At 37.5% G+C, this 13493-nt stretch overlaps 1 protein-coding gene across 1 annotated transcript in view; it reads right to left on the bottom strand.

The window, feature by feature from the left end:
* The window catches only part of NRXN3 (neurexin 3), a 1036119-nt gene that overhangs the window by 573549 nt on the left and 449077 nt on the right, over positions 1-13493 (bottom strand). The window contains exon 12 of the mRNA XM_074868521.1: positions 4512-4631. Within this exon, the coding sequence (XP_074724622.1) occupies positions 4512-4631 (120 nt within the window). The remainder of the gene's footprint in view (positions 1-4511; positions 4632-13493) is intronic.

Genomic DNA, 13493 nt, shown 5'->3' with positions numbered 1-13493 from the left:
CCACTTTTCCACACTTTTGCATGTTTCTCTACTTAACCTCCTAGTATGTTGCTAATATAATTACTGAACAAGTAAAGTCCTTTGTTCTAGAAGGTTTTCCAAAGGAAACAGCCACACTACCTGTTGGTCCCTCTGCCTCCAATAACATTTTAACATGCTGGTCAAATTCAATCCAGTTTAAAAGAACAAAAGGGTCAAAAATATTTACATTCATACTAGTTTTGGGAAAAACTGACACCTGGATAAGACCTGAATAAATGTTTCCAGTGTGCTACAGACAAACAAAATTTAGCAATAATTTCCTGTTTGATAGCATCTGCTGGTCAGTTAGCATATATACACAACTCTTGACTAGCCACTGCAAGAGGTATTTCTGATTCATTGGGATTATACCTAGGAGTCACATCAATCACCATAGCTGAGTTCAGGACAAACCCCAGGTCATATCAGCTGGAACTTACAAGTTTTTTCAAGTTCTGGGCTACATCCTGAAAACTCCTAGCATTTCTCACCTAAACAGTTCCCAGGCATTAAAAGACAAAAAAAAAAAAAAAAAAAAAAAAAAAAAAAACCAAAACAAAACCAAAAACAACCATAGGCATTTCAAGACTTCTACTATTCAGAACATTTTTTTTTTTTTTCTGTTGGAGATAAAATGAAACCTGAAAACATTTATAAGACACTTAGATGACTCAACCTGACTTGTGGTGTACAGTCTCAGATTAAATGAACTGACAGTCTCTTTCTTGCTTAGGTCCTCTTGAAACACTGAAATATTCCTAAGTCACCTCTCACGATCATGTACAAAGTGCAATTTTTCAGTTTATACTTTGTCCAAACATGATCAGTTTTTGCAGAGACAGAAAACAAGCAAAGTTGTTATTAGAAAAAAATGTTTTCAATTATCTATTCCAAATAGGAAGAGAAAATATTACACAAAACCATTCATTTTTTTCACTTATTCCCAATTTTAGCAGTGGATCTAAATTTGAAGACAATTACATAAGGACCACTGACATGGAAAGCTTCAACTGAAGCAGATACAGCTGGACAAACTTAAAAGCAGCTGAAAAGACTCACATGAGTTTCTGCATAGTCTGAAAGTATCAGTAGCTGTGCAAATGTTTTTAAATCCTGAAACAGTTCTTTACCACAAATAATAGTACTTTAGTCTGAGAAATGCCAGTTCACAGGAACTGAAACTGTGTATGGGAAAGTTTGTTAAAAAAAAAAAAAAAAATCTCACTTCCACTACTGTGATTGTTAGAGGCTGTTTCAGTTTTAGCAAATGAAAATTTCTGATTTTTTCCAAACCAGAAGAATTGTATTTCCTTAAAAATAAAATAAAATTTTAAAATTATTTTTTAAAAAAATCCTGCTTCTTACATCAAAAGATAAGAAAAATAAAATGTAGAGATGTCAAAGACCAAGAGCAAGAAAAAGCCCCTCCTTAGCTGTTCTACTCTTAGATAAATGCAAACAAGTTGTTATTGGAGTAGGAAAGAAAAGCCAGGCCTGGGAAATCTGAAGTACACTGGAACAGGGAATCCAAATATAGGGGGCATTAGAAATAGAGTAAGGGAAGTTAGACGAGCTGAACCCAGAATTTTAGAAAAGGTAAAAAATGAGAAAACTGGGACTGGCTTAAGAGAAATAGGAGAGTGTTAGCAGTGGTAGTGCAGAAAGTTAGGAGATGTTCAGTGAAAAGCTGAAAAGGACATGACAATACAAAACAAGAAAATACATCTCTGTTCTGATTCTGAAGAAATCATGGAGTGAAATCCAATATTTTCTGATCTCATTAGCTGTCAGCCTCACCTTCAGAGTTCTCTAATTCCTCCATTGTGCTCTGCAGAGAGTACTGTTAACTACTACAGCAATCAGCAGCTCTTTAGTTCAAGTGGTAGCAGACAGAAAAAATTCCAGCCTCCACTGCAGTATTTGGGTGCTAGCATGATGCTGTAGGGAGGAATGTAACTGCTATATTTGCATCTCATTTATCACTGATGTTCTGAGGTCTGTTCTGAGGCTGGGGGGCATGTGAGAGGAAGGTTTTGTGATTAAGCAGCCAAATGCTATCCAGAGGAACTAGATTCTGTCTCCCCCTTAGGTGTCCTGCAGGAAGCCAAGTCAGCCACTTCATTACAGATTTTTCACAGGTGGTCATTAATTGTCTAGACCTTATCCTCCAAGTAGCAGAGTTGAGCTAATTTGTAGGATCCAATTTACAGACAAATTGAATATTTGTGCATGCAAATGACTGAAAAATCATGCCAAATTGGTACAAAATACATCCAACTTTGATCTGGTGCCTTGTCTCCAAACGTGTAAAATCAGAAAAAGACACCTACTCGTTTAATGTAACATAGACATGGGAATAAATCCAGTTACAGCTTCTTAGTTCTGTATAAACATATTGATGAGTAGCACACAACACACATACAAAAAAACAACAGGTCTATATTTAGAGCAAAATTTAGTTGACATGCACTGTTCCAAACATGTAATAAGAAAGAAGGCAGCAATCAGGCTGTTTATTTTTACTGGGGGCCCTATTTAGACATCTGATCTATGCCTAAAGACAGCAAGAATCCTGTGGAAAAATCTATGTGACCACATCATTGAAGACTATATCATCTGTCCAAGGAAGTGGGATGCAGATTGCTCAGAAAATCTCAACTCTGGCTTTTCTGACTTTTTAGTTTGCCATGATGGCATTCTTTTAACAGATATTTTTAGCTGTAATGCATCTTTAATTATGTAATTCATATACATGTACATATGCACATACTATTTTGGTATCATTATTATTTACAAACTCAGTTTTATGAAAAGGAGACAAAAAAACAGATGGCTTTGGGGGGATGAGTTGGTAATGCAAAGAGTGCCACCTCATGGTGTCTGCTGAAAAAGCATATCCAGAAGTATTCTTAAATGCAGAAGTAAATGGGATGAAATGTTTACCAGCATGTTTCGCTAATTCATAAAGCTACCTCTTAAATAAAATTTCATTTTCCTACAAGCCAATATTGACTAAGACTCCACCAATTCCAACAAGGAGAGGGAAAGATTCTTCTTTCTTATGTTTCTGATACTCTCTTGCAAATTCTCAGCCTATACAGCACAGCACATATTTACTTCAGAGGGAAAATATATATTAAACAGTTTTCCTGCAAACCCACTTCTTTGGGCTTATTTCAAAATCCTGAGTCATGGCTTTCCAAATAATCTAGTTACACATTACTTAAAATTAATTGCATTCACGCAGTAGAAAAGAACCTTTTGCAAAGATAGGAAATAGCATTCTGGCACTGCCTGTGGCAGTCATTCCTTCCAGTTGCCTTCCAGCTAGAAGCTACTCAGAGGAGAGGACATCAGCATTTGGCGAAACAGCATGGGTCACAATTACCTCTATCGGTGTTGCATCCAGGGTTACCATTCTTTGTGATTCTACTATAAGCCTTCAGACTGCTAGAGTTTTCCTCAAAAACCCAGTTAACTGCCTACAGTTATATACAACTACACGGATTTTAGACGTTCAAAAAATAAAAACTAAGTTTCCAGCTCTTGCAGCTGTACGAAATGGACCAGAAAAGTATCACCTCAAATTTTTTAATGAAAAAAAGATAAATCTGAAGTACCTTAATCATTTCAATGCAAATCTCATAACTTGGGAGACACCAGCTTTCCCGAATGATTGACCTTTTCTTCCCCCCCTTCAACTACATTTCTCTATAGAAAGAAGCAGGAGCTCAAAAAGCTGTCAGGAAATGCAGGAAAGAAACAAAGAAAAAAGAAGAAAAAAAAAAGACTGACACACTCTATACATTATACGATATGATATATTCTGATGAGTTAGGGTCCTCCCTAACCTCTAAAATGAAGTTGGGAACAAACCGCTCTATTTGTTTTTCCTTCTGGATGGCTCTGAGCCATAAGCAGGAACTTCAAGGAAAAACCCAAACAGCAGGAGACAGAAATCCATATTCTCTAACACATGTATCAAATGCAGGTTTACCATCAAGGAAAAGTTAGTGCAGACAAAAGGTTTAGAGAGCCTTGGTTTTGATTCCATAACATTGGAAAACACCACATTTGCAACTCAGTAATGAGGTATGCTCAGAGTGTACCCCAGACAGAGCCTGGCACAAGAGTGCATGCTGCTTGGCACCTCTGTATTCTTGGGCAAAAATGGAAGCTTATCTGTCCCCCAATCCCGCATTTCATATAGACATAGGTGTCACAGAAGTTCCTGGTGCTGGCTAAAAAGTTAGTCTCGCAAAACTGAACTTTAGTTTTCAACATAGTAACACTAAACATACAAGAAGTAGCAGGAAGGGAAAAAAAAAAAACAAAAACAACAACAACAACAAAAAAAACAAAAAAACAACAAAAAACAAACAAAAAAAAACCAAACCACCAAATCAGAAAGAATGGGTGTAACAGCAAAGAAGAGCCTGGGAACAGAGATACAAAGATAATGACAAAAATTACTCATACATCACACTTACCCTCAGCAACATCATCATCCACCATCAACTTCAGGCTCTTTCCTCGTCGAACTACCCGGACAGTGTGCCACTCGTTGTCATTGAGTTTCTGCCCAGCATAAAGAGTTTCAGGTCCCTTGCCTGGGGATGGTGATAGGTACGACAGTTAATGCCAGACTCCTGATTAGTTTAGCATTTGTCAATGGGAAAAGTCACCAAAAACAACCTGGTGTGATACAGTTTAGTAGACTGTGTAGGTGTATTATAATCTGTAATCAACACTCACACCTACAACCTTCCTAGCTCAGAGGGAAGTGTCAAGGTCACAAACTCTTCCACTCAGTAAAGTGCCTTCCACGGCAGAGCCCAGAGGTCACATGCATTTAAAAGAGGCAAAAATCTCTCTTGTGCTATGGTATTCCATTTCCAAGCGTCACATTTTACAGGGCACTGGAGTATCAGAAAGACAAGCTGGTGACAGAAATTACTCTAGAATGGAACCAGTACAGCAGAATTTTGCTCTCCTAAAACTCTGGATTTACAACAGCACCAAGGTGCTTGGGATTCTTTTCAAAGTTAATCACTCAACACTTAGATATCAAACACCAGGCTGATTTCAGTCCTTCAGTCTCAAAAAAACCCCCACAACAACAAAAACACAACAACAAAAAAACACCCCACAAAACCTCAAACACCCCCCCTGTGCAATTTTTTTTTTTTTTTTTTAAATTTAAAACCACAGAAAGACAACCACTCACCAACCTGGCTGATTGCTCTGAGGTTCTTTGGCAAAGCTGCCTAGCTATACAGTGCTTACTTTGCCCCCTTAATTACAGGTCAAAAGGGAAAGAGGACCCCTTTCTTCTCCAAAAGGTAAAACCACAGTTGCCCTTGCAAACAATGCTCCTGGGAAAATAGCATTAGTGCTACTCATATTTGTCCAGTTTTGCTGCTCACCCATCACAGTTGACAGGTAATTATTTAAAACATTAATTGTTCAGATTACAGTACTGGAACATCTCACTCAAATGGTAAGTGAAACTGAATAATGATGTGTGCTAAATTAAAAGCATCCACGGTCATTTCAGTACAGTACTAGTGTGTTTTTTGACACAGGTATATCAGAGAAATGCCAAATAAGGACAGCAGAACTTGTTGCACATCAGGTCTGGGCCCATTGCCCAAACTGGCAAAAGGGGAATCCAAGAGAGAAAAAACAAGACTCACTGAACATATTAAGAGGCAGGACAGGGACAACAAGAGGCACTGCTACAGCTCAGCTTACTGCACTGGTAAAACTAATATCAGATATGCAGATTATTTCTCTCTGTTCAGCACAAGCAAATCAATCTTTTTAGATAGCCCACAAACAGCATTTATTCTGCCCAGTTTTCAATGGACTAGTTACATAACACAGAATAAAATGTTGTACACATCTTCAAGCAAAACTCTGCATGAGGGGATGCATCCACTCTGACCTGTGTTGTGGTGTAGACTAACAAGTAAAAGTAGCATATTTCATAGTGAAACAGAATTGAAGGAAGAGGTAGGAAAAATATTCAGGGACTTTACATAGTCCACAGTATGCACACTGCCTAATCAGCAACATTACTGTAATTGTTTCTTACTGAGGGGGAACATGGGCAAAGAAGGTAGTGTCTCATTCAGCTAGGATATAACGTGAGTAGGGGAATCATATGAAAGGAGACCAAAGCGAAATGAATATTCTGTTATTCTCCTTAAAGGATCATGCAATTCATGTTAATAAAAAAAAAAAAAAGGAGTTTAATACCCTTTCAAATAAAGCCCACTGCTAGCCAATTTTACCATAGAGCAAGAGGAAAAAAATGTTTTTCTACAGTGACCTGAAAAACAAGAGAGTCATTCTTGGGTTAAAAAGACAGGAAATCATATATTGCAGTTACAGAGAGTATCTCCTCAACAGGAGAAACCTGTATCCTCTGCAGTTCCTCATCCATGTGCCAAAGTCACACTGTACCATGAATGTAAATCCAGCTGTACAAGGCAGCTAGATCACAGACAGAAAGCTTAAGTTCTTTGGAACCAGACAAGCAAAATTCTTTTAAATTGACTCCAAGAAAGTGATGATAGATTTACATCAGTGAGTGTGTACATTTTATCCCAGAGCACATATCATAAAATGATGCCTCTGGATGGCCAGCAAATCAGTTACTATAGTTCCACACAGTCACTTTCCATGTTATTTAAGTCCATGTCTCGTTCAGCCAATTCAATATTTTTTCAGTAGGGGGGGAAAAAAAAAAAAAAAAAAAAGGATGTTTTAATACTTTTGTTTACTGACAAACCTTCACTTTGTATGAAACAATGGGCATTGGCTTCTTTTGGTAGGGTCACCCAAATAACATTACATACAAAAATTCAAAACACGAGCATGATCAAAAGCATTCAGATAAGTTTTTCAAACCAGACATATTAGAGGGTTGATTTTTTTTTAAAAAAGTGTGAAAACAACATTATTTTACTCTATTACTTTCAAGACATTTACACAGCAAGTGGGTTGACCTGAAAAGGAGCAAAATTGTGCCCCCATTTCAACTGCGAGTTGAATTGCTGCTCCCTGGGTAAGCTCCTACTGAATTCCAAATGGTTCCAGGAACTGTGTATAGAGGGACTCCCGCATCTAGATGCTAAACTTCATTTAATTGAACATGATTACTACATATGCTGCTATTAAACAGATATTTATGTATGATCAATTTTTAAAAGATAACTTGAAGATTCCTAAACCAACAGTTGCAGATGCTGGGGAGAAGAGAAAATAATTGGGTCATGTGTAGCAGAAGGATAATGCTCTCTTTAAGTACCATCTCCTATCCAGTAAGGCATTTCTGTGATCTTACAGCTAAACACACAGAACCAAGTCTTTAGACCAAAGTTGGTGGGGTTTTTTGTTGTTTTGTAGGGTGTTTTTTCCTCCTTTCAAGCTATCTGCACCTGCATCACCCTTCAACTAGGATAATCCAGATGTAGGAGGAAGCAAAGCAGGTTAGCTAGACAGAGGAAAACAAGTCAAATATTTGTATTTTCCCTTTGTGTGACAGTTTTTTATGATAAAAGACAAGGAACTTCAGCAATGTTATGAGCTGGATGCCTATAATTTATAATACGGTGAGATGGCAGTTGGGCATTAGGTAATTTCTGCAATTTATTCAATTTTTATGAGTGAGAAAAGACAACATAAAACAAAAAAGAGTAAGAAAGTTTCTACTGTAGCAATAACTTAATAGTTAAGCTGCCAGAGCATGACTCCTGGTGGTGTTTCCGGCCTTCTTGGCCATTCTATTCCCTTTCCTATTGTCCTCTAAGGAACTGTATATCATACAGAATTGATCACTGCCTCTTATTTTCAAACTCAAATGAGATAGACTAGTATGTATTCCTTTGCTGCTTTACAGTGGCAAACACTACTTAATCAGAAGCAAAAACATCTCTCTCTGGACATTAGCTGAGCTGCAGTTCAAGCTTCTTGAGCAAATATTGCTTGATTGAGCTGCAGTGACTCCTCCTCATGCTCCCATGAGTCCTTTGACACCTACTCAAAACCTGTGTGCATATTGTTCACAAAAAAACAACTAGTATATGCTTTCAAACATGGAAGAACTCCATCCAATCTGCCCAGGATGTACCAGTCATTAACTCTGTATCAAAGGCGCACTGCTACTAATCAATAGCTTGGCCCAAACAGACTATATAAAAGTGCCAAGAATAGACATGCCAAAGTATTAAAGAAGAAATCAAAAAGTAGTTCATGTCTTCTGAAAATGCCAAGTTGCTTTCCATCTGGCCCCCAAGAACTCATTGTTTAGAACAAACAACTGGTCAGAGGGATGTAGTTAGAACAATAGTTCTGACAACCCCAGCTGTTATCCAGCCTCAGTGGTTAACAGTACACAATTTCCCTCCTATGAAAGGCAAAGGAGAAAAGGAGTTAATCCCCTCAGCGGTTCCTCACAGGTGGATCAAAAAGTGTGCTCTTACCCTTTGTGCTGACTGTCATTACGTGATCCATTTATATGATTAAAATGACCTTCGTGAAACCACGCTATCTTCATTATTGCATATCTTATACATTTCAGAAGAGGTCAAACATTCAAGTTAACAGAACAGCAGAATAGACAACCAGAAAGGACACCGCCAGATTGATGAAAATGGAAAAAGCTCTTCCTTGTTACAATTACAATGATAAATAATTCTACAGTGATACACTAATGCTTGTTAGAGAAGGTCCTCAGTAACAATAAAATGATTTTTTCTTTTTAATTAAAATGCTCAGCTGCCATCTCAGCTTTGTTCAGTGGCAAGATGCATTTTTGTGTCTGTTTTATACAGGGCAATCTCTCTCAGGAATGCCAACAGCATCCCAGGGCAGGGAGGGGCTGTGAAGGTTCTTTGCCTTTTTTTTTTTTTTTTTGGGGGGGGGGGTGGGTGGGGAGCAGTGGCATTGGTTGTTTTTATTTAACACTTTTACAAAATGATCAGAGAAGTTGTGATTCACTTTGAAAAACGTGTGTGCACAGATCTGTGAAACATGACAATGAATCATAAGACAAGCTGGACAGATTCTCTCAAAGCTTATAACAAAGTGATTCACCCTATTTAGACATTATTCAACAATTCCATAAAGAATATTCAGCTGCAACTAGTACAACTGGAGAGTGGGATTCTTCATTGTAGCTCCAACAGTGTGGCACAGAGAAGGGAGGTTATGAAGCCAATGGCCCACTCATCTCTCATCCCTTATGATATCAACAGTGCTTTGGAAGATAATTATCTTGCATATACAGACTATATATTTAGTAACATACACGAAATATTTATGCATAGTTATACAATATGGCAGGTATTTTTTTTGTAGCTGTTACCATATTAAACACAGAATTCTCTTTCCCATATATCACCTTTTCAAAAAAGAGATATTCTAGGTCCAAAGATATTCAGCCACAATTTCTACAGGCAAGTTTGAACAAGGTGGGAATGGGAGCAGGGGGAGAAATGAGTTTAAGGACAAAGACTCTGTCAATTATTCACACACCTTTATGGCTTACTCATGTGTAGCGAGCTCCTACAAAGGATGGGGCAAATATTGAAATACAAGCATTGCTCAAAAGCAGAGCTGGCAACTGCTCTGAAAAACTTCAGTATCTTTTTGTCTTGGATGAATACAAGTCAGTAGTGCAAATTTTGTTGGGTCTTTTTAGGCAGCACTAGTACGGACAAAGTGTTTTAGGAAAGTCTTTTTCTTGACCTGAATCTGCTGTCCAACTCCAGGAGCATTGTTAATTGCTAGGAAACAACTGACAACCCCAAACTCTCAGTACATTGCAGACATTCTGTAAATATCCCAGTCAAATCAACACATATTCACATACATACACACTTGTTTTGCTCATATACAGGTTTCAGAATCCCCCTTTCCAAGAAAATGTTAGCTGCCAACTAGGAAAAGCAGTTGCATTTCCCTACAGATAAATACCTTCCTTGAGGACCTTACCTGCACCAACCTTTCCGTTTCCTTAAGGAACAGGATCATCTCCATGTACTACCCCACGTTAAACAAAATATAACATACACTTAACAAAACAAATGCTTTTAGCAGGGCTTACAGAAAAGTTATGTTTACAGCTTTATAGAGTAGCTTCACTAGGAAATCGATGAAGTTGAGCATGATTTATACCAGCCTATCCAGAAGCAAAGTTTAATTATTTACATTTGTACAGCAGTAAAAAATGCATACACTAAATCCTTTAAATACCCACAGAATCAATTAGCCTCACAAGTGCAAATAAGGATCCCCAACCCCCCAAACTAATCAAGTGCATAGAATTAACTCAGCAAATAAATGAAAAGTAGCAAGACCACCCTACTAGTTCTCTCAGAAACATATCCCAGTCTACATATAAACGTGACAAAAAATAAGTTAAGCTGGGTTTAACAGTTTGGATACAATCTATTTCAGAATGCCTTTTTAAAAAAAAAGCCCTTATTTAAAAAAATAAGTTGTTCCTTGCTTTTGCTATAAATACATGTAGCACCATATTGAATGACTGTTGCTTTCATTTACAGACACCCTGGCTGATGGCTGTAATAAGATTCAACATGGATTCAGGCAGCATTCAACATGATTGCAGCTTGTTCATAAGGCTCTGAAACAAAATTTAGCGCAGAAATTATGTTGTGTGTCTTTTACTTGATGTGAATATAATTTGTGATTAAGAACAAAAAAGGAGACGGTTTGATTGCATATGGTAGAGGTCAAACCTGGCACAAATTGCACTTGTGTGTAGGTTTTTCCATCAAGGGCAGTGGATTATTTTCCTTGTTTGCCTCCATTTCACTGCTGCTGAATTTTAACACTTTTAGAGACTACATAACTACTGTGTATCTCTAGAGCAGAATAATTTCTAACAGATATAAGGAAAACATTTGTGTTTACAGAAAACTGATCCCCCCTAAAAACCTTTACATAGGGGATTACAATTTCAGTGAAAGGATATTTCAGTTCTTCAGAAGGAAATTTTATTCTTACTTAGAAAACATTCAAAATATTTCAACTTCAAGCTAAATGAAAAAGTTTTCAGTGTTGAAAAATAAAATGAAGTTTTTTATTATATATTCAAGATATTATTCATTTTTAATAGTAGTAGATGGTTTCCCATTTTTACTGAGGGAGCTATTTTCACTTTTAAGGAAAGGGGTTTTATTTTATAATCACAACCAGCAGGGAGGTCAAAAAAGGACGTGGAAGTATGAAAAAAATAATCAAGTATTCATGCTTTTAAAATTAAGATTTACAACAGTCTAATTAAATTAATTTCAAAGTCATTTCAGTCAGACTGGCTCTACCTTTGTTTTTGGATAGGGCTGTCATATGAAACACTTCGCATTGGCTAGAACACCATGTATTTCTGTTCCTGACAGATCAGGGTAATGAAAGCTTCAGCATAGGTGTAAAGAACTCAGAAGCTGCTATATTGTGACTCATCTACAATTTGCCTAAGGAAATATTTGTGCACACTAGATTTTCAGAGAGTAAAGCTCAGGAAAACTGTTAACTGTAAGCTGGGCAGCAAGGCAATCATAGGAGCAGCTTCTACTACAGGGACTACAGAGAGCAGCCACTAGAGGGAAACAACCACATTGACTAAAGCTGCTGCTTAGACAGCTTTATGTAAGTACAAAGGAATTACTGTACTCAGTGTTGCTTTCCAGTTTCACTCTGATACGTTTTGCTTTGAAAATGACTACACCTCACTGATGAATAAAATAACTCTACAACTTCAACCCAGATACATCCCCTTAATAGAAATACCTGTTCACTTCAGGTGTGTTCATTGAATGGATGCAGTTTGTCACCAAAGAAATGAGTCTATGGCTCAAATAACACATAAAACCTCAGAAAATTTTACCATAGGACAAAATTTTAAACCAACTATTACAGAAACAGTTATGTACAGACTTCTGCAGACAACAACAGTAATAAAGAGGTAAAGAGATCCTATTTTAAGACAACTTTACATTTTATTAGCTTTCCAGGAATGCAGTGCTAATCATAGTGACATGCAGGCATGACAAAGCTAGAGACTTAATTCTTCTGTTTATTCTTGGGTAGATATAACAGCACAGGCACCAAATCCAAATGGCTTCTCACTAATCCCATCAACGTATCTTACTTGAAACATAGATGGACTGTGCTACTAACAGTAATCAACTGGAGTTTCTCTTCCTGTTTAGTTTCAAATCTGACCATAAATGCTACAAAACAAGTAGATTAATCATAACGATAGTGACAAAAAGATGCTGGAGATGAGACTGAGACAACCAGAGTGAGCCATATCATGTACATATATAATGGCAATTAAATAATTTGACTGCTTACTGCCTGGACAAGATTCAATCTACTTACACCTCAGAGGCGAAAAAAACCTGAATCAAATGTATGAGTCTAAACCAAGTACCCCCAAAAGCTCTTTGCTTCTGTTTTGTTAGTAAGGAACTACATTAAAGCAGGCTGAGAAGCCTATGTCATCCCATTTGGTGAGCCTTCTCATGCTCTGATTGATTCTATTACTTCATTAGAAGGAATTATTTGAATTTTGGAATTATCTGATTATTGTTGTAAAGTTTTTTGTGCTTTTTTTTAAGCATTAAAGCAGCTACTTCTCATCTAAGTCTGAAAAGCAATGAGATCAGAATGCAAGACAAATCAGTTGAGAAGTGGCAATACAGTGCTTTATAGTAATTGCAGATGTGTGTCTTTCAGGAAAGGATTGGAGGCTACTTTCTGAGAACAGGATAGCATTTTTGTCCCCCTCTTTCAGAACACAGAAAACAATGGCAAAGAAATGACTCCTCTTCTTAAAGACACATTTGACAGTTAGACAGTTGAGTTGGAGGAAAAATCCAGATCTTTGAAACTCCAGTCCCAAATATTGCATTGAAAAAAACAACAAAACAAACTTGTTAGGGCACACTGCACAGTCCTCACTAACAGCACAGTATAAGAAGAGAAGACAGTCCTGCTACCAACACTTCTTTATTCAGATACCAAGGGCAAAGACCAGAGGCATCACACATTCAGAGAACCTAAATCTCTCTCTCATTTAAGGTACCTTTCCTTGTGGCACCTGAGTGCCTGAGGTGTTACAAATGCACACAGAATTATCTCCACGGTTGCTAGGACTATTACGTGAACTAACTTCAACCTCCCTCTAAGAGCATAACAGTTCGCATCACAGAAATTATGTCGAACTATGATTACAAAACCAGCAGGATTCCAGTCTTCTGCAGGGGGTGCAAAACACTGCATACACTCTTGAGGTTTAGTTCTCTTTTTGCAATGCTACCTCCGTTCTGATGTTTGCCACTCTCTTCGGTCTATGGTGCCAGCTGAATAGTTTAAATCCCCATTGCATACGAGACAGTATTTATAAATCTACCGAGAACCCCATGTGTACTGAGAGG

Source organism: Strix uralensis, chromosome 4, assembly GCF_047716275.1.
Source record: "Strix uralensis isolate ZFMK-TIS-50842 chromosome 4, bStrUra1, whole genome shotgun sequence".
NCBI classification, from domain to species: Eukaryota; Metazoa; Chordata; class Aves; order Strigiformes; family Strigidae; genus Strix; species Strix uralensis.
Note: the sequence above shows the minus strand (reverse complement) of the source record. Positions and strands in the feature narration are given on the sequence as shown.